General features: G+C 45.8%; 1 protein-coding gene across 1 annotated transcript in view; it reads left to right on the top strand.

Annotated features, from left to right (window-relative positions):
- Positions 1-22,607, top strand: part of cfap221 (cilia and flagella associated protein 221) — a 165,795-nt gene that overhangs the window by 79,615 nt on the left and 63,573 nt on the right. The window contains exons 16-18 of the mRNA XM_060898269.1: positions 3,272-3,379; positions 3,472-3,633; positions 12,181-12,339. Of these exons, the coding sequence (XP_060754252.1) occupies positions 3,272-3,379; positions 3,472-3,633; positions 12,181-12,339 (429 nt within the window). The remainder of the gene's footprint in view (positions 1-3,271; positions 3,380-3,471; positions 3,634-12,180; positions 12,340-22,607) is intronic.

The following is a 22,607-nucleotide window of genomic DNA, read 5'->3' as shown; positions in this document are numbered from 1 at the left end:
TAGAAAAGACACCATTTACATGCTTAAAATGTTTGTTTAAAATATTGAAAAGAATGTTTCATCTTTAAGTTGATATCTTTTGGAGATCAGTTAATCTACTCACTTAAATATTCAGAAAGTAACAGAGGAACATAAATTTTGACCATACATATGCTACTGTATGTATGTGTGTGTAATATGTGATTTTTATATATATATATATATATATATATATATATATACACACAGTATATATATTATATGGACATAACTGTTTTACTGGGAAACACACCACTCATATTTTTCATACGAGCTACATCTGGGACATGGAGAACCAAAACCATGAAATAAATCTCTATATGTCAGTCGTGAGGATATCAATTAATTGTTTTGATAAATTTGGGTACTTTTTGTTTGTGAATGTGTCTATGTAATTAAATAAAAAATCGCATGTTGGCTTGAAGATGTGAAGGCAGTTTTGCCTTGAGGAATAGGCAAAAATCCCAGTGGCTGGATGTGCTAAGCTAATAGAGACATACAGTGGTGCTTGAACGTTTGTGAAACCTTTAGAATTTTCTATATTTCTGCATAAATACGACCTAAAACAACATCAGATTTTCACACAAGTCCTAAAAGTAGATAAAGAGAACCCAGTTAAACAAATGAGACAAAAATATTATAGTTGGTCATTTATTTATTGAGGAAAATGATCCAATATTACATATCTGTGAGTGGCAAAAGTATGTGAACCTCTAGGATTAGCAGTTAATTTGAAGGTGAAATTAGAGTCAGGTGTTTTCAATCAATGGGATGACAATCAAGTGTGAGTGGGCACCCTGTTTTATTTAAAGAATAGAGATCTATCAAAGTCTGATCTTCACAACATGTTTGTGGAAGTATATCAGGGCACGAACAAAGGAGATTTCTGAGGACCTCAGAAAAAGCGTTATTGATGCTCATGAGGCTGGAAAAGGTTAGAAAACCATCTCTAAAGAGTTTGGACTCCACCAATCCACAGTCGGACAAATTGTGTATAAATGGAGGAAATTCAAGACCAATGTTGCCCTCCCCAGGAGTGGTCGACCAACAAAGATTGCTCCAAGAGCAAGGCGTGTAATGGTCGGCGAGGTTATAAAGGACCCCAGGGTAACTTCTAAGCAACTGAAGGCCTCTCTCACATTGGCTAATGTTAATGTTCATGAGTCCACCATCAGGAGAACACTGAACAACAATGGTGTGCATGGCAGGGTTGCAAGGAGAAAGCCACTGTTCTCCAAAAAGAACATTGCTGCTCATCTGCAGTTTTCTGAAGATCATGTGGACAAGCCAGAAGGCTATTGGAAAAATGTTTTGTGGACGGATGAGACCAAACTAGAACTCTTTGGTTTAAATGAGAAGCATTATGTTTGGAGAAAGGAAGACACTGCATTCCAGCATAAGAACCTTATCTCATCTGTGAAACATGGTGGTGGTAGTATCATGGGTTGGGCCTGTTTTGCTGCATCTGGGCCAGGACGACTTGCCATCATTTGTGGAACAATGAATTCTGAATTATACCAGTGAATTCTAAAGGAAAATGTCAGGATATCTGTCCATGAACTGAATCTCAAGAGAAGGTGGGACATGCAGCAAGACAGTAACCCTAAGCACACAAGTCGTTCTACCAAAGAATGGTTAAAGAAGAATAAAAGTTAATGTTTTGGAATGGCCAAGTTAAAGTCCTGACCTTAATCCAATCTAAATGTTGTGGAAGGACCTGAAGCAAGCAGTTCATGTGAGGAAACCCACCAACATCCCAGAGTTGAAGCTGTTTTGTACGGAGGAATGGGCTAAAATTCCTCCAAGCCAGTGTGCAGGACTGATCAACAGTTACCGGAAATGTTTAGTTGTAGTTATTGCTGCACAAGGGGGTCACACCAGATACTGAAAGCAAAGGTTCACATACTTTTGCCACTCACAGATATGTAATATTGGATCATTTTCCTCAATAAATAAATGACCAAATATAATAGTTTTGTCTCATTTGCTTAACTGTGTTCTCTTTATCTACTTTTAGGACTTGTGTGAAAATCTGATGATGTTTTAGGTAATATTTATGCAGAAATATAGAACATTCTAAAGGGTTCACAAACTTTCAAGCACCACTGTACCTCAAGAGACTTGCAGCTGTAATTGTAGCAAAAGGTGGCTCAACAAAGTATTACATATAAGAATTTATAAGAATTTTTAACAGTCTTTATACTGGTATCAATTTTTAACACACTTTATATAAATTCTTAGTGTATAGACATATACCACTCCAAAAAAATCACCACCTTAAAGTGCTGGAGGGGTTTAGAGGTCCCAGTGATCCTGGGAGTTGTGTTGTTGGCGGCATTAGCCCCTGGTAGGGTCTCCTCAGGTAAATTGGTTCCAGGGGAGGGGCCAGACTAAGAGCAATTCAAGGCCCCAATGAAACAGCAAAAAAGGAGCTGCAGCACCTCACCTGAGAGTGGGAAACTGCGGCCTCCTCCTGGAGTCAGACCTGGGAGGGGAGCTCGCCAGTGAGCATCTGGTGGCCGGGCTTTGGCCCGTGGGGCCTGGCTGGGCACAACCCAAAGAAATTACATGGAGCCACTGCCATGTGGGCTCACCACCTGCAAGGACAGGCACTGAGGTTAAGTTCATTGTGCGCCAGCAAAGGCAGGAGCCTGAGCGTGCTGATCCTCGACAGTACAGACTAGTGATTGGTATATATACACACACACACACACACACACACACACACGCCTTTTACCGCGAGTTGGCCTAGTGGTTAGCGTGTCTGCCTCTCAACTGGGACATCAGACACTTTGTAGACTAGCCCCCACTGTAACCCTAGCTGTATAGGTGAGAGGCCAAGGGCTATGGAAACGGAGATCAGTGTTGCCCAATGTGCCTTAAGGGACTGGTTAGTACTGGGGTGGGAGACTGTCTGAGAAGACCAGGGCATGGTGCAAGAAGGACTTCAGACACTTTGTCAGTGTATTGTTGTGACCAGACAAATGAAGCTGGACATTTGGATTGTGTCACTATTAATGAGTCTCTTCAATGCCAATATTGAGCTATAATACAGACTTTTTACAATTTTGTGATATATATATGTGTGTGTGTGTGTGTGTGTGTGTGTGTGTGTGTGTGAGGGAGGGAGTGAGAGAGCCTGTTCAGGATGACTTCCAGTAGTTGAGAATTTTTTTCTGTCCTGATTCAATTAATGCCACTTGGTTTCAAAATTTATGCACTGCAACTTTGGTATTAATGGTTACTTCACCAGGTTCCTCAACAGTACAAGCTAAATGGCTATCAGGAAGTTACTGTGTTTGATTCCAAGGCCATTTGGGCCCAGAACAAACACTGCAGACTGTTGCGCACAGGAGCACAGGTAATGTAGTTGCATTCAAAAATGATTCTTTATTTGCATGCCCTAATTTTGTTTTCATTGTCAGTTTGTTGTTTGTGTTGTGCAATTTACAGAATGAATTGCTGTCCATGGTGATGTCTCCTGATCTGAACTCCTACAAGGAGAAGGAGCTACAGGGAGAGGAGAGACTAGAGCCTGACCTCAACCCTGTGCCTTTTTTCAGGACACCTCATAATATGTTGAAACCACAAAATGCCCACCCTCTCAGGATCTTTGTAAATACTTGCCTTTATATTTCATCTACCTTGATTTAACTAGTACAAAATAATTTCATGTACAGTGGTGCTTGAAAGTTTGTGAACCCTTTAGAATTTTCTATATTTCTGCATAAATATGACCTAAAACATCATCAGATTTTCACACAAGTCCTACAAGTAGATAAAGAGAACCCAGTTAAATAAATAAGACAAAAATATTATACTTGGTTATTTATTTATTAAGGAAAATGAACCAATATTACATATCTGTGAGTGGCAAAAGTATGTGCACCTTTGCTTTCAGTATCTGGTGTGACCCCCTTGTGCAGCAATAACTGCAACTAAATGTTTCTGGTAACTGTTGATCAGTCCTGCACACCGTCTTGGAGGAGTTTTAGCCCATTCCTCCATACAGAACAGCTTCAACTCTGGGATGTTGGTGGGTTTCCTCACATGAACTGCTCACTTCAGGTCTCTCCACAACATTTTGATTGGATTAAGTTCAGGACTTTGACTTGGCCATTCCAAAACATTAACTTTATTCTTCTTTAACTGTTCTTTGGTAGAACGACTTGTGTGCTTAGGTTCGTTGTCTTGCTGCATGACTCACCTTATCTTGAGATTCAGTTCATGGACAGATGTCCTGACATTTTCCTTTAGCATTCGCTGGTATTATTCAGAATTTATTGTTCCATAAATGATGGCAAGTCGTCCTGGCCCAGATGCAGCAAAACAGGCCCAACCCATGATATTACCACCACCATGTTTCACAGATGGAATAAGGTTCTTATGCTGGAATGCAGTGTTTTCCTTTCTCCAAACATAACGCTTCTCATTTAAACCAAAAAATTCTATTTTGGTCTCATCCATCCACAAAACCTTTCTCCAATAGCCTTCTGGCTTGTCCACGTTATCTTTAGCAAACTGCAGATGAGCAGCAATGTTTTTTTTGGAGAACAGTGGCTTTCTCTTTGCAACTCTGCCATGCACACCATTGTTGTTCAGTGTTCTCCTGATGGTGGACTCATGAACATTAACCAATGTGAGAGAGGCCTTCAGTTGCTTAGAATTTACCCTGGGGTCTTTTGTGACCTCGCTGACTATTACACGCCTTGCTCTTGGAGTGATCTTTGTTGGTCAACCACTCCTGGGGAGGGTAACATTGGTCTTGTATTTCCTCCATTTGTACACAATTTGTCTGACTGTGGATTGGTGGAGTCCAAACTCTTTAGTGATGGTTTTGTAACCTTTCCCAGCCCGATGAGGATCAACAATGCTTTTTCTGAGGTCCTCAGAACTCTCCTTTGTTCTTGCACTTCCACAACATATGTTGTGAAGATCAGACTTTGATAGATCCCTGTTCTTTAAATAAAACAGGGTGCCCACTGACACCTGATTGTCATCCCAATGATTGAAAACACCTGACTCTAATTTCACCTTCAAATTAACTGCTACAGTAATCCTTGAGGTTGACATACTTTTGCCACTCACAGATATGTAATATTGGATCATTTTCCTCAATATATAAGTGACCAAGTATAATATTTTTGTCTCATTTGCTTAACTGGGTTCTCTTTATCTACGTTTAGGATTTGTGTGAAAATCTGATGTTGTTTTAGGTTGTATTTATGCAGAAATATAGAAAATTCTAAAGGGTTCACAAACTTTCAAGCACCACTGTGTAGCAGTTCGGATGGGTGGGTGGAGCACAGAAAGACGGCAGGCCAAAACTGAGTTCACAAAACCTGTTTATTTTAGCTTTTCAGCCTTAACTATACACACACACACACACACACACACACACTTGTCATCTGGTTGGGGAAAGAGCCCGCTCTGCTCTCACTCTCTTCCTTAAATAGGGCACAGTCACTGGGGAAGACAGACAAACACATTAATCAACCTCAGGTGCAGTGATTCTGCCACTTACCTTCCCTGACTCCACCCTCCGGTCACAGACCAGCGCTTGGCCACGCCCCCGCTGCCACATACCTCCACCGCCCGACTCAGGCTGGGTGGCCGTCCGGCCTGCAGCCGACTCCCCCCCTTGACGGGAGAGGAAGTCCGCCACGGCCATCTGCGCCCCTGGCCTGTGGATCACCTTGAAGTTGAAGGGTTGGAGTGCCAGATACCAACGGGTGATCCGCGCGTTGGCATCCTTCATGCGGTGGAGCCACTGGAGGGGCGCGTGGTCCAAACAGAGGGTGAAAGGGCGTCCCAGCAGGTAGTAACGGAGGGTGAGGACTGCCCACTTGATCGCTAGGCACTCCTTTTCAATGGTGCTGTAGCGCCCCTCACGCACCGACAGCTTCCTACTGATATACAACACTGGGCGGTCCTCCCCCTCCACCTCCTGGGACAAAACAGCCCCCAGCCCTCTGTCCGACGCATCCGTCTATAACATAAAGGGGAGAGAAAAGTCAGGGGAGTGTAAAAGTGGCCCCCCACACAGTGCAGCCTTTACCTCAGAAAAAGACCGCTGGCATTGCTCCGTCCACTGGACCGGATCTGGTGCCCCCTTTTTAGTCAGATCAGTCAGCGGGCTGGTGACGTCCGAATAGTTGGGTATAAACCTACGATAATAGCCAGCCAGCCCCAGGAACTGACTCGCCCCCTTTTTGGTCTTGGGCCTCGGGCAGGCCGCAATTGCCGCTGTCTTGTTAATTTGGGGACGCACCTGCCCGTTGCCCAAGTGGAAGCCCAAATACCGTACTTCCACCCGCCCAATCGCACACTTCTTCGGGCTGGCTGTGAGACCCGCTCGCCTCAGCAACCTAAGGACGGCCCTCAGATGTTTGAGGTGCTTTGGCCAGTCATTACTATAGATAATGGTATCGTCGAGGTAGGCGGCTGCATAGGTGGCGTGGGGACGGAGGACCCTATCTATCAGCCGCTGAAACGTAGCGGGTGCCCCAAACAGCCCAAAAGGAAGCGTGACAAACTGGTGTAAGCCGAACGGTGTGGAAAAGGCTGTTTTTTCTCGGGATAATGGAGTCAAGGGGATCTGCCAATAACCCTTTGTTAAATCCAGTGTTGAGTAAAAGCGAGCTGTGCTTAGTTGATCGAACAACTCATCAATACGAGGCATTGGGTACGCGTCGAATTTAGACACCGCGTTGACTTTCCTATAGTCTACACAGAACCGGACCGACCCGTCGGCCTTGGGTACCAAGACCACCGGGCTACTCCAGTCGCTGTGGGACTCCTTGACGATGCCCATTTCGAGCATGGCCTCGAGTTCTTCCCGAACCACTTTTTTCTTGTGTTCGGGTAGCCTGTAAGGGCGGCTACTCACTACCACCCCCGGGGGCATCTCAATGTGGTGCTCGATGAGGTTGGTGCGGCCGGGCAGGGGCAAGAATACGTCCGAAAACTCGGTCTGCAATTGGGCAACCTCCGCTAGTTGGGTCGGGGAGAGGTGGTCTCCACAGGGGACCGGAGAGGTACGTGATGCCAATGTTCCCTTTTGAACCTCTGGCCCCTGCTCCGCCTTCTCCGGAACCACCAACGCCACGGGGACCTCCTCGTTCCAGAGTTTGAGCAGATTGAGGTGGTAAACCTGTAACGCCCCACCCCTGTCCATTCGCCTCACCTCATAGTCAACGTCCCCGACTCGCCGTGTGACCTCAAAGGGTCCTTGCCACTTGGCGACTAATTTGGAGCTCGATGTGGGCAACAGTACGAGTACTTTATCTCCCGGTGTGAACTCCGAGGCGCGTACCCTTGTCGTACAGGCGGGTTTGTCATTCTTGGGCCTGCCACAAATTCTCCTGGGTTAGGTTGGTGAGTGTGTGGAGTTTTGCGTCCAGGTAAATAACGTATTGGATTTCATTTTTACTTTGCGAAGGTCCATCCTCCCAATTTTCCCGCAGCACATCTAGAATGCCGCACAGCTTATGCCCGTATAACAATTCAAATGGGGAGAACCCCGTGGAGGCTTGGGGGACCTCTCGCACTGAAAACAACAAGGGTTCGAGCCACTTATCCCAATTACGTGCGTCCTCACTTACGAATTTTTTAATTATATTCTTGAGGGTGCGATTGAACCGTTCAACTAAACTGTCCGTTTGTGGGTGATACACGCTGGTGCGGATCGGCTTAATACCCAACAACCTATACAGTTCATTTAGTGTACGTGACATAAACGCGGTGCCTTGGTCAGTCAGAATCTCTTTCAGGATTCCAACTCGGGAGATAACGCGGAAGAGCGCCTCTGCAATACTGTGTGCTGAGATATTGCGAAGAGGCACCGCTTCCGGGTATCGCGTTGCATAGTCCACCAGAACTAATATAAAGCGGTACCCTTGTGTTGACCGATCTAATGGCCCAACGAGATCCATCCCAATTCTTTCGAACGGGGTCTCGCTTTTGGAATGGCTGCTGGATTTACTAACTGGCATTCGTGGCATGCCGTACACCACCTACGGACATCGCCGCGAATCCCTGGCCAATAGAACTGGGCCATTATTTGGGCTAGTGTTTTATTCTGCCCTAAGTGTCCAGCCATGGGATTAAAGTGAGCCGCCTGGAATACCAATTCCCGGCGGCTCTTCGGAATCAAAAGCTGCGTGACTCGCTCTTTAGTTTGAGTGTCCTGCGTCACTCGGTATAATCTATCCTTCATAATTGCGAACTAGGGGAAAGACGGGGTGGCGTTTGGCTGGTGCATTTGACCATCGATTACTCTCACTTGGTCAAATGCATGCCGCAGAGGCTCGTCTCGCGACTGCTCTAATGGAAAATCCGCGAGGGATTCCCCAAGAGAGAGAGGAGGAGCCGGTGGCTCCTCACTCTTACGCGGAGCTGACGTAGATGGCTCTGTGACAGCTGCTCCCACCAACGCGACACCGGGACCTCCCCTTATTAAACTACGTCAGGACCCACTCTTCACTAGGTGACTCATTAATTCCCCAAATCCCGGCCAATCCGTCCCCAAAATTATCGAGTGGGTAAGGCGAGGATTAACCGCCGCCTTCACTATAAATTTTTCCCCTCGAAAAAAAATGTGGACCAACACTAAAGGGTAGCTGTGAACATCCCCGTGCACACACAACACCTTCACCAATTGTGCTCCCCCCAATGCCTCGTCTTGCACCAGGTTTTGGTGGATTGAGGTCTGATTACAACCAGAATCCACCAATGGCTGATATGTATCCCCTTGGATACTCACCGGTATGCGATACGCTCCGGTCCGATCGACGGCGGCTCCTGACGCGTCGGGGATCCGAACCACCGCGCCCACCTCCATCACCAAGCACTGCTGTTGGAGGTGGCCCGGCTCCCCGCAGCGCCAGGAAACTGGCCCGAGCTTCCTCTCTGCACTGGTGCTCTGGGGCTCACTCACCTGAGGGGGGGGGGAGACAGACACAGAAGGGAGAAACGGGAGGGCACCGTGGGTGCAGCGGGCCGGCTGAGGTGGGGCCGGCCCCCGCCTCCGCGGTGGGGGAACGGGGCAAGGATGAGACACAGGAGGAGAAGGAGAGAGGAGAGGAGAGAAGAGGTTGTCTGCTGTCCTGCCGTCAGGACAGCCGCCAAATGGTCCTCTGCCAGCTCGATTGCTTGATTCAGCGACGCCGGGCGGTGGCACTGAACCCACTCTGCAGCTCCGGCTGGTAGACGCGCGATGAACTGCTCCAGCGCCACCTGATCGATGATCCCCTCGGTGCCACGGTTGTCGGCCCTCAACCACCACCCGCAGGCGTTCCGGAGTTGCTGGCCAAACGTGAACGGCCGGCCGACTTCCTCCAAGTGCAAAGCGCGGAAGCGCTGCCGTTGTTGCTCGGGGGTGCGCCCCACACGCTGGAAGACGGCCTGGTGAAGGTCCGCGTAGGCCAGCTGGCGGTCGGCGGGGAGCTGTAGCGCGGCCAGCTGCACCTCTCCCGTTAGCAGGGGGAGGAGGCGCGCTGCGCGCTGTTCCATCGGCCAACCCGAGGTCTCTGCCACCTGCTCAAACAACGTGAGGAAGGCCTCGGGGTCGTCCTGCGGGCCCATCTTCGTCAGGGTGAAGGGGGACGGCCCGCAGCGGTGGACCCCGCCGACGCGAGGAGGTGCCGGAACGCCTGTCGCTCTTCCTGCTGAGCCAGCACCAGGGCCTCGAACCGCTGTTCCTGTTCCTTCCGGAGGGCGACTAGTGCCTGGTGCTGGCTTTGCTGGGCCGTGGCGAGGGTGTGGACCAGCTCGACGCAAGGGGAGGACTCCATGGGGCTGTTCTGCTTCGGCGCTCCAAACTCCCGGGTTTCGGCACCACTGTAGCAGTTCGGATGGATGGGTGGAGCACAGAAGGACGACAGGCCAGAACTGAGTTCACAAAACCCGTTTATTTTAGCTTTTCAGCCTTAACTATACACATATATACACACACACACACACACACACGCACACACTCGTCGTCTGGTTGGGGAGAGAGCCCGCTCTGCTCTTGCTCTCTTCCTTAAATAGGGCGCGGTCACTGGGGAAGACACACAAACACATTAAATCAACCTCAGGTGCAGTGATTCTGCCACTTACCTTCCCTGACTCCGCCCTCTGGTCACAGACCGATGCTTGGCCACGCCCCTGCTGCCACACACTGTATGTACACTTGTCAGTGTATTATACAATTGTTGTGACCAGACAAATGAAGCTGGACATTTGGCTTGTGTCACTATTAAGGAGTCTCTTCAGTGCCAATATTGAGCTATAACGGTCAGTAAAGGCATTGAGAGCGACAGTGCTTGCCAAACTACAAATATGGCTACTCAGAACTACAGTGCCCAAAAAGCACAGCGCCCCGTCACCAGCTTATTTAACTCAGCTATCACTCATTCACAACTCATCAGCCACATTACTTGAGCCTCACTCACACTTCCCCTCATTACAAAGTATTGTTCTGTGTTTTCCAGTCCATACCAAGCCTTTCTATCTCTGCCTGACTCTAGTTATTCTGACCCTCGCTACATCTCTTTGTCTATGCTTCTTGTCTCTTCTGTATTGCTCTGTTTGCCGATCAACCGACCCTTGCCTGCCTTTTGACCACACTTCTAGTTTTGTGATTTGGATTCGTTACAAGTTTGCTACCCCACTCTCCCCTGCACATACATCCGTAAGTGCCTGCAATCAGACAATAACATTTCTGTTTCCGGTTGAGAGTACGCTGTGCACATTCTGCCTACCACATCTCACCGGAGCTTTTTATTTTAATTGTCCCTTTTGTTTTTCTTTTTTGTGTCTGTGTAGTTTGATGGGGGGTTTTTTTGAGTGTTGTTTTCACCGGTTGTGGTGTAGCTCCGGACCCAGTTTTAGACATCGGTTCCCTTCAGGCCTTTGTTCGCCGTGGGTGATGCCTGTGCTCCTTGCTATGGACTGCAGTGAGCTCATTGCTCTATTAACGTCGTGGTTGTCCAGCGCTCGGTGCAGCAGTTCTTTTGTGCTTGGCGCGGTCTTCTGAGCGATGTTGCTCGGTGGTATTACAGTGGCTGTGCAGGCGGTTTGGGACATACCTCTGCTCTGCGTGGCGGTGCTTCTGTGCTCACTTTGTGGATCCATGGTGCCGTGTTCCAAACGATGTTGCCTGGCAGCGTTGTGGCGGCTGCACAGGCGGTATGGAACTTATTTTCGTGCACATAATAATAATAATAATAATAATAATAATTATTATTATTATTCAGTTAAATTTATATAGCGCTTTTCTCAATACCCAAGGTCGCTTTACAATTATAAGGAGGGGGGAGTCCACCAAATAAAGGTAAGGATGTCATTCCAATGGTGTAGCAGCCACAGTCCTACCAAAAGGTGCACGAAAACAAGTCCCACACCGCCTGCACAGCTGCCGCAATGCTGTCAGGCAACACCGCCCAGAACACCATGCCATGGATCCACAAAGCGAGCACAGAAGCACCGCCGCGCAGAGTGCTGGTATGTCCCAAACTGCCTGCACAGCCGCCACAACGCCACCGAGCAACATCGCTTGGGACACCGTGCTAAGCACAAAGGTACCGCCGCACAGAGTGCTGGAAAACCCCGATGTTAAAATTAGCAACAAGCTCACTGCAGTCCATAGCGAGGAGCACAAGCATCACCCACGGCAAACCAAGGCCTGGAAGGAACCGACTCCCAAAACTGGGTCCGGAGCTACACCACAACCAGCGGACAAAGTACTCAAACAAAAACAAACATCAAACTACACAAACATAAAAAAGAAAAACAAAAGATGAAATAAAAAGCTCTGTTGAGAAGCGGCAGCTAGAATGTGCATGGGGTACTCTCAACCGGAAACTTCTGGTGAGACTGTGGCTGCTACACCATTGGAATGACCTCCTGACTTTCTTTTGGTGGATTTTTTTTCCCCCTCTTCCCAATAATTGTAAAGCGACCTTGGGTATGAGAAAGGTGCTATATAAATTTAACTTCTATCTATCTATCTATCTATCTATCTATCTATCTATCTATCTATCTATCTATCTATCTATCTATCTATCTATCTATCTATCTATCTATCTATCTATCATTTTTGTGATCACTGTGTTTGAGTTTAATATACTTTTGCTTGTTTCTTGTGCTCATTCCTTATTATTCCTTTGTTTACTCCAGGCTCCTGCTCCTAGTGTGTCTGCCTTCAAATCAAGCCCATTATACCTTGAGAGTGACCCAGAGTTCCACCTTTGTCCACTGACAAGACACACCATCTGCGAAGACCATGTGGTGGGAGTCCATACCAACATCACTCAAAAGACGTTTTTATGCAGAGATGTAAGTGCATTGTCTTGCAAAAGTATTCATCCCCCTTTGTGTTTGTCCTGTTTTGTTGCATTACAAGCTGGAATTAAAATTGATTGTGGTTTTTTTTTCTGGGGGGGGGGGGTTAGCACTGTTTGATTTACATAACATGCCTACCACTTTAAAGGTGAAAATTGTTGTTTTACTCTGACACAAACAATAAGATGAATAAACAGAAATCTGGAGCGTGCATAGATATTCACCCCCAAAGTCAATATTTGTAGAGCCACCTTTTGCTGCAATTACAGCTGCAAGTCTCTTGGGGTATGTCTCTATTAGCTTAGCACATATATCCACTGGGATTTTTGCCTATTCCTCAAGGCAAAACTGCTCCAACTCCTTCAAGTTAGATGGGTTGCGTTGGTGTACAGCAATCTTCGAGTTATGACACAGATTCTCAATTGGATTGAGGTCTGGACTTTAATTAGGCCATTCCAAGACATTTAAATGTTTCCCTTTAAACCACTCCAGTGTAGCTTTAGCAGTATGTTTAGGGTAATTGTCCTGCTGGAATGTGAACCTTCGTCCCAGTCTCAAACCACTGGCTCACTGAAACAGGTTTTCCTCCAGAATTGCCCTGTATTTAGTGCCATCCATCTTTCCTTCAGTCCTGACCAGCTTTCCTGTCCCTGCAGATGAAAAACATCCCCACAGCATGATGCTGCCACCACTATGCTTCACTATAGGAGTAGTGTTCTCAGTGTTAGGTTTGCACCACACATGGCATTTCCCATGATGGCCAGAATGATCAATTTTGATCTCATTTGACCAGAGAACCTTCCATGTGTTTGGGGAGTCTGCCACATGCTGTTGGGCAAACTCCAAACGTGTTTTCTTAAACAATGGCTTTTTTCTGGCCACTCTTCCAAAAAGCCCCACTCTGTGGAGTGCACTGCTTAACGCTCTCAGGTTGCGCCCCCCCCCCCCCCCCCCAGGGGACTTTTAGGACTGTTAGTAAACGCACATCTAAAGCTCTGTGAGTTTTTGTGCTAGAAACATTCAAGTAACACCACTAGAAACCTTGAATCTTCTAGTTTTCAAATATATAATTTTTTAAAGAAACTTTAGCTTTAGCACTTTGTAAAGAGAATAAAAACAAATCTTACAAATTTCAGTACTTCAGCCAGCAGCAGCGTCTTAACGACACACCCATCAGCTATTCACATGTTAAGCGCATGGAACATCAGTGTCATCATTCGCTCATTGCGTAACAAGGGGAGGTGAGAACACGCCCCATTTCACCAGTATAAACAAGTGCACATGTTCACTTGTTTCCATACCAACTGAGAAACTTTGAGGAAGCGCCTGGTCAAGACAGTCTGTTCCATGCCCCAAACCCGTGGTAGAGTACAAGTTCCTGGGTGGTGTGCACTTGTCTGACCAGTTGATCCAGTACTACACAGCACAGCACAAAACTGTGGAGTGGTACAAGAAGCTTTTTCTTCACTTCCTGGACATTGCTGCAACAAATGCCTTCATCCTCCACAAAGAACTCATGCCAAACATGCAGAAGAAAAGCCTGAGCCACAGGGATTTCATGGAGGAGCTCATTGCACAGCTGTGTGGTGCGCTACCAAGAATTGAGGCCCCAAAGGCTCCTCTGAAGAAAGTTGGCAAGGCTCACAAGCCAGTTTGTGGGATTGAGCTGAACACAAATGGGAATAGGGCTGGTGATGGTCACAGAGCCTGTGTGTACTGCAGGTTGCAGGGAAGGAAAACAAAAACCCTGTGGAAGTGCAAAACGTGTGATGTTTTCCTTTGCCTTCAACCTGACAGGAACTGTTATGATGCTTGGCATCCAGATGAGGACAGCGATGAGGACTGACAGCAGAGAGCCACAATCCAGGGATGATCAATAGCTATTGAACATTTTATTGAGTATCTTACAGTTGAAGAGGGCATATTTATTATAAGATTTAGAAGAAGACAGTATATTTAATCTGTGACTGTGATAGCTTTGGCTTTTAGGGCTTCTTTTCTTTGCAGTAACTTTCCAAGCAGAGAGGTGTGGGGGCAGGGAGGTACAGGGGCCAGGGCCAGGGTCTTTGTCTTTGACAAATGGACTATTGACAGTGACAGGGGGAGGGGGCATTACAGGTGAATTACACCTACCTCATCAATATTCATTTGAAAGCGCAACTGGCTTTGGAGAAAACAAAAGTAGTCTGAAGTTTCTACAATTAATATTGAAACTACATAACATTTCTGAATGCTGCTCTTACTTTTATGTAGCCAACACCTATGTTTACAAGGTTTAGACTTAGTCTTGTGCTGATATATTTATAGTGTGTTTTTTTTTTTTACAAGGTTTGAAGACTCTGAAAATAGTTTTTTGTAAGGTTGTGTTTGCACTTAATTTAAATAAAAACAAATTTCATTACATTCACTTTACTCTTGTATTATTATTGCTGAGGGTGTCCAGAATATAACCATGTGTGTCACTTTTGTATGGATGTTTTTAGTTAGATGAAATACTTAAAAATGTCAAGGTTTATGAGACTGCCACAGAGTGTCTGACAGGCCCAGGACCTCAGAGTGTTAAAGTGGTCCTATGGACAGATATTTCCATCTCCACTGTGGATCTTTGCAGCTCCTTCAGTGTTATCTTTTGTGTTTTTGTTGCATCTCTGATTAATCCCCTCCTTCCCTAGTGTGTGAATTTTGGTGGGCAGCCTTCCCTTGTCAGGTTTATACTGGTGCCATATTCTTTCCATTTTGCTATTGGATTTAATGGTGCTGTGTGAGATCTTACACTTTGAATATTTTTTATAACCCAACCCTGATCTGTGCTTCTCCACAACTTTTTCTCTGACATGTTTGGAGTTCTCCTTGGTTCTCATGTTACTTGCTTAGTAGTGTAGCAGAGTCAGGGTCCTTCCAGAACAGGTTGATTTATACAGACATTATGTGACAGATCATGTGACATTTGATTGCACACAGGTGGATCTTAATCAACTAATCATGTGACATGAAGTGAATTGGTTGGATCAGCTCTTATTTAGGGGTTTCATATGAAAGGGGGTGAATACCTATGCACACTCCAGAATTCTGTTTATTCATCTTAATTACTGTTTGTGTCCACAATAAAACAACAATTTGCACTTAGTTGTAGGCATGTTGTGTAAATAAAATGGTGTTAACCCTCCAAAAATCCATTTTAATTCCATCTTGTAATGCAACAAAACAGGACAAACACCAAGGGGGATGGATACTTTTTCAAGACACTGTAGGTGTAAAAGCTTTTACCTATCTTAGGGGGCAAAAACAAATTGGTTACATTTTGTGGTTAAGCCACGTTAGAATACATATTAGTTAGAAAAACTCATTATATTATTATTGTAATACAAGCATATCAAGAGTCTGGTTCCAAAATGTGATAAGTGCCATTTAAAAAAAAAAAAAAGTTATCCTCAAAAGAAGTTTGGCATTTGAGCGCTCTTCAAAGTTCTAAAATCAATTTGATGAAAAATACAATGTCTGCCACATTTCTCTGCATTGCATGTCCCCTTTCTTTCCAAAATGCGACACATGCCAGTATTGATTTTCAGCAGAACGTGATTTCTCCACTCGACCAATCACAGCACACCATTCAAATACGGAAACAGTAATAGCAGCTCCCACTGACTGTCAATCTCACAGAGAATCCCCATCTTTGAGATTTTGAACAAAATAAATGAATAAATTTGATGGAATCAAACATTACTTATCTTAATGTTTTATGCTATTTCAGTTGAGAATGTGGTCCAGTGCTATTTTCCACTTTGATTGCATCTGATTATTCCTGGGATCTAGATCATCTTCTTCTTTTGGCTGCTCCTGATTAGGGGTCGCCACAGCGGATCTTTTGTCTCCATTGCTCCCTGTCTTCCGCATCCTTCTCTACCACACTTGCCACTTTCATGTCCTCTCTCACCACATCCATGTATCTCCTCTTTGGCCTTCCTTGTTTTTGTGTGCCTGGCAGCTCCATCCTCAACATTCTCCTTCCCACATGCTCTGCATCTCTTCTCAGGATGTGCCCATACCATCTCAGTCTCATCTCTCTTAGCTTAATTCCCACGCTCTCTACATGTGTTGTCCCTCTGATGTACTCGTTCCTTATCCTGTCCAACCTTGTCACTCCCATCGCAAACCTTAACATCCTCAACTCCACCACCTCCAACTTTGCCTCCTGCCTCTTTGTTAAGGGTACGGTCTCCAATCCATACATCACAGCTCGTCTCACTACTCTCTTATACATCTTACCTTTCACTTTTGCTGGGACTTTCCTATCACAAATGACTCCCAAAATCCTTCTCCAAGTGCTCCACCCTGCCTGCACTCTCTTTTTCTCACCTCACTATCGCAGCCCCCATTTTCCTCCACAGTTGACGCCAGGTACTTGAATTCACCAACTTTTTTTTTATGTCTGCTCCTTGCATCTTCACTACACTCTTATATCCATTCTCAATGATGCACATGTATTCTGTTTTGCTCCTGCTCACCTTCATTCCTCTTCGTTCCAATGCATACCTCCATCTCTCCAAACCCAGCTCAACCTCCTTTCTACTTTCACCACATATCACAATATCATCCGCAAACATGTTCCATAGTGACTCTTGCCTCACTTCGTCCGTCAAGCTATCCATCACTATGGCAAACAAAAAAGGACTCAAAGCAGATCCTTGATGGAGTCCCACCTTCACCTTGAACCATTCAGTCATTCCAACTGCACACCTCACTGCTGTTTCACTGACTACGTTTACATGCACATCCAAATCGAGCTGCTGTCGGTAATCGAGCTGAAGGTCCCAGCAGGGTGCCAGAGAAATCCAATCCTACATGCACAGTTTTAAATCGAGCTATTGTTATGAGGTGCATTGTGCACCCGAGCCACAGGTGGCGCTACACGCCCCATCGTGTTGGTACACTTCCGGTTGTCGTCATGAAGAAGAGCTATTCAAGAGTATAAACAAAGTGACTACAGGCGGAAATTAGCATGCACTGCTATAACCTGGTACAGACATCTGTCCTTACCACAAGGATAATGTTTAATTTGTACACTGTCCCTTTTAAAAATAAAATAAACTCTAAACTCTAAGAAGAGTGTTTGTAGTTTGTATGTACGAACAGAAGTGTTCCTAATAAAGTGGGCGGCTAAGGTGAAGTGTCATGCCGACCGAGGCTGTTTTTTCGACACAATTCACAGCTATGCAACAGCTGTACAGATGTATTTGGTGATACAGTAAGTGAGCTAAATTTTAACAGTGCAAACAATGCCACAAAAAGAAAAGATTCATGCCGTTGTCATGATTCGTTGTCATGCCGACCGAGGCTGTTGTGTTTCCCTTGTGGTCTTGTCACTTCCGGAAGGGGCAGTGCTGAAGTAAGTAGCTCGAATACGTAGCTCGATAGGGTATACATGCACTAAGTAGCTCGGCAGAAATCGCATAATCTAGGTCGTGTAGCTCGATTCCAAGAAATCAAGTTCGGTTCAATTTCAGCCGAATTAAGGTGTATACATGGCATTTTGAACTTCGATTTCAGTCGAGCAACGGCAGAAATTCGATTCTCTCTATGTGCATGTAAACGTAGTGAGTGTTCTCATACATGTCTTGCACCACTCTAATATACTTCTCATTCACTCCACACTTTCTCATACAATACCATAACTCATCTCTTGGCACTCTATCGTATGCCTTCTCCAAGTCTACAAACACACAATGTAGCTTTCTCTGGCCTTCTCTGTACTTCTCCATTAACATTCTTAGAGCAAAAATTGCATCCGATGTGCTCTTCCTTGGCATAAACCCGTACTGCTGTTCACAGATTGCTACCTCTCTTCTCAGTCTCGCCTCCAATACTCTTTCCCATAGCTTCATGGTGTGGCTCATCAATTTTATTCCTCTGTAATTACTGCAGCTCTGTATATCTCCCTTATTCTTGTATATTGGGACTAGCACACTTTCTCTATTCATTTGGCATTTTCTCATTCTCTAGGATCTTATTAAACAAACAATCTCGTTAGGAACTCCACAGCCATCTCACCCAAACATCTCCAAGCCTCAATCGGGATACCATCTGGTCCGACTGCTTTCCCAGTCTTCATTCTTTTCATGGCTGCCCTCACCTCATCCTTACTAACCAACTCTGGTTCCTGATTTGCGGTCTCCAATGAATCTGACCTTTTCTCTCTTGGATTCTCCTCATTTAATAAATCCTCAAAGTACTCTTTTCATTTTCTTAATACACTCTCTTTGTTTGTCAGCACATTTCCATTTACATCTTTCATCACTCTTACCTGCTGTACATCCCTCGCTTCCCTGTTTCTCTGCCTAGCTAGTCTGTACAGGTCTTTCTCGCCTTCTTTGGTCTCCAGTCTTTCGTACAACTCTTGGTATGCATCTGCTTTCGCCTTCGCTACCGCTCTTTTTGCCTTCTGTCTCGTCTCTCTGTATAACCGCCTGCTTTCCTCGTCTCTCTGCTCATCCTAATTCTTCTTTGCTAGTGTTACACCTGCTGGCTCAAGGCAAGTGCAACATAAAGGGAGACCATACCAAGTAGTACGTTCAATATATCGAGATTTATTTAAATAATGAAAGAATATCAGTAATATGTAAAATAAAAATGTAATGTGTTATGGTCTGTGTACAAATGAGTTTAACCAAACCAAAATGAAGGAGGAAGCTCCCTCTTGCCTTCTCGGGAGACCTTTTATAGGCCAAGCCCCCATTATCTACAATCCTCCACACCTGGACCAGTCACCTGTTGATTACACATTAAGCAACACACGGACCAGGGTGGAGCTAAAGACACCCCAAAACAGACAAGGTCGTGACACCCCCCTCCTTAAAACAGAGACACACCTCAGTGAGTCTCTGCACAATTTAAAAATTACTTGATTTAAAAACTTAAATCAGTCATACTACAGTGACTGTGAAATACCCATCCACTTTCCACTGTCCTGCAGCTCCCCATCCCAACCAATCAGCACACCTTGGTGCCAGGCAGCAATTTAAGACGGGCTGAAATAAGAGAAACACAGAACACACTGGATTATGACAGAGCAATCACACATCACAAGGGGACCGCGACAAAGCGTCAGCCATAATGTTCTCCACCTCCCTAATATGACGGATATCCAAATTATACGGCTGTAGAAACAACGCCCAACGCATAAGGCGCTGGTTGGGATTCTGCAACGAATGAAGGAACGTTAGCGGGTTGTGGTCAGAATAGACCACCACGGGCCGTACTCCTCCCCCCACATAAACGTCTAAATGTTGCAATGCCCAAACCAAAGCTAACGCTTCCTTTTCTATAACCGAATAATTTACTTGATGCTTATTGAATTTTCTGGAAAAGTAACAAACTGGACGACGAACACCACTGTCGTCAGACTAACAAAACCGCTGCCGCGCCCACTTGCCTTGCATCCACTTGCAACTCGAAAGGCATATCAAGCCGGGGGGCAGCAAGAACAGGCGCGGTGCTCAAGAGCAACTTCGAATTCTCAAATGCAGACTGACATTCCGACGTCCACTCAAACTTAACCTTTTTCCTAAGCAGTGCAGTCAACGGAGCAACGATAGTGGAAAAGTTCGAACAAAAACTGCGGTAATAACCCACCATCCCCAAAAACCTCATCAACTCTTTCTTTGTGGTAGGTGGGGGAAATTCATCAATTGCCTGCACCTTGGCTCTAACTGGACAAACCTGCCCTTGTCCGACGACCTTACCAAGGTACACCACAGTAGCCTGGGCAAACTCGTATTTCGCGAGATTCACTTTAAGTTTTGCCTCACGTACAGTAACCAAACAAAAAATGCACGGATGTGGGACAGATGTTCCTCCCAAGTGTTACTATAAATTACTGCGTCGTCAAGATATACTGCGCAACCTTCTAGCCCAGCGATAACACGATTCATTAACCGCTGAAAAGTGGAAGGAGCGTTGCGCAAACCAAAACTCATAACGTTATAAGAGTATAAACCTGACGGTGTAATAAACGCAGAAATTTCTTGTGCTCACGATGTCAGTGGGACTTGATAGTACCCTTTTAATAGATCGAACTTGCTGACAAAGCGTGCCAAACCCACCTGATCAATACAGTCTTCCATCCGTGGAAGAGGGAACGAGTCGGGCTTTGTCACCTTGTTCACCTTACGATAGTCGGTGCAAAACCGAAAAGTGTTATCCGGCTTGGCTACCAACAAACAAGGTGAAGATCAGCTAGAATAAGAAGGCTTAGCCAAACCATGATCCAACAAATAGCGTACCTCCGCTTCTAAATGTTTCTCTTTCTCGGGCGGAATTCTGTAAAAACGTTGACGAATGGGTTGTACATCCTCAACCACAATGTCGTGTTGAATTACATTTGTGCAACTAGGAACATCAGAAAACAAGACATCAAACTGAAGAATTAAAGACTTCAACTGGCTTTGCTGTCCAAGAGAAAGGTGACCGAACAACCTATCCAAATTGGACAACAACTCAGAATTTTTAAGACGAGGTTGCAGCACCGCACCAGAAGAGAATGCATCCTCAGGGTCTGCAATCACATCAGCACTCGCACTCAATGCGCTCGCCGTAACCAGTCCGACAGACTTGGCGCTCTCACTGCTCAAGCCTGTCTGCACAGCGGGAGCATAATATGGCTTTAACAAATTAATGTGGCACAACTGGGTAGATCTTTTGCGATCAGGAGTAGACAATAAATAATCCAAATCAGTTACCTGACGCACAACAACATACTGACCAGAAAACTTAGCACAAAAAGGCGAACCGGGCACTGGAAGCAAAGCCAGGACCTGGTCCCCAACATTAAACCCACGCTCCACAGCGCGACGATCATACAGCCGCTTCATTTTCCTTTGTGCTCTAGACAGCTTTTCTTTGGACAACTTCCACGCAAGAAGAAGTTTCCGTCTAAACCCATGCACGAAATCAATTAGGTTCTGAGGTGGTTGCACTGGTTCCACCTCATGTTTTAACACAGAGAGAGGGCCCCGAACCCTGTGTGCAAACACCAGGTCATTGGGACTGAATCCCATACTTTCCTGTGTTACTTCACGTGCAGCTAATAAAAGCCAGGGAAGACCCTCCTCCCAATCCTTATTCAACTCAACGCAGTAAGCGCACAGTAAAGATTTTAATGTACAATGGAACCGTTCAAGAGCACCTTGGCTCTGCGCATGGTATGCACTGCTTACGCGATGTGTTACATGAAGCTGATTCAAAACTTCCTTAAACAGACCTGAAGTGAAATTACTTCCCCGGTCACTCTGCATAACCTTCGGTATTCCAAATATCGACATGAACTGAGACAATGCTTTCATAACTGAACGAGTGGTAATTGCACGTAACGGATAAGCAGCTGGATACCGTGTGGCCTGACACATGACGGTCAACAAGTATACACACCCCGACTTTGAGGGTGGCAATGGACCTACACAACAATAAGATGCTCAAAGGGCTGCCCAACAACAGGAATTGGATGTAACGGCGCAGGCTTTATTGTCTGATTAGGTTTACCCGTTAACTGGCACACACGACATGTTCTCACATACTCAGCCACACTCCGTTTAATTCTTGGCCAATAAAAGTGCCGCAACAGCCTCTGATAAGTCTTGCGGACACCAAAGTGCCCCGCGACATCACCATGAGCTGTCTGCAACACCAAATCACGGTATTTCACCGGAACCACAATTTGCAATACAGGCTCATCACCCACGGCAGACCATTTACGCACTAATATCCCGTCAATGACAAAATAACCACTCTCACTAGAATCCATGTCATCAACAGATAAAGCACTCCTCAGCACATCTGCCAACTCATCATCCCCTTGCTGCCCTACAATCAGGTCATCTCGTGACAACACTGATGGCAACAGAGGCAAAGTAGGCACTGGACTGGACTTTACGAGCCTGCGACTCTGCGCACGAGTTACAGCACAGGCACAAAACACATCAGGAAACCACTCACCGCAGTCATCAGGGACACAAGGTGATGGCACCACGCTTACCACAGGTGACGGCGAGGACTCAGCCCACACACGTCCACCTGCCAGGTTGTTACCCAGAATTAACCCCCTCTACTGGCAACAACCCCCTCTACTGGCAACTTGGGCCGAACAGCCATCGTAACCTCCCCTTTAACCAAATCTGAATCCAAACTGAACTCATGCAATGGAACTGAAAAGGTTTGCATTCCTATCCCCCTAATAAGAACGCAACTTCCCGTGTCGGACTGTTCATTAA

The sequence above is a fragment of the Neoarius graeffei genome, chromosome 18, assembly GCF_027579695.1.
Source record: "Neoarius graeffei isolate fNeoGra1 chromosome 18, fNeoGra1.pri, whole genome shotgun sequence".
In the NCBI taxonomy this organism is placed as follows: Eukaryota; Metazoa; Chordata; class Actinopteri; order Siluriformes; family Ariidae; genus Neoarius; species Neoarius graeffei.
Note: the sequence above shows the minus strand (reverse complement) of the source record. Positions and strands in the feature narration are given on the sequence as shown.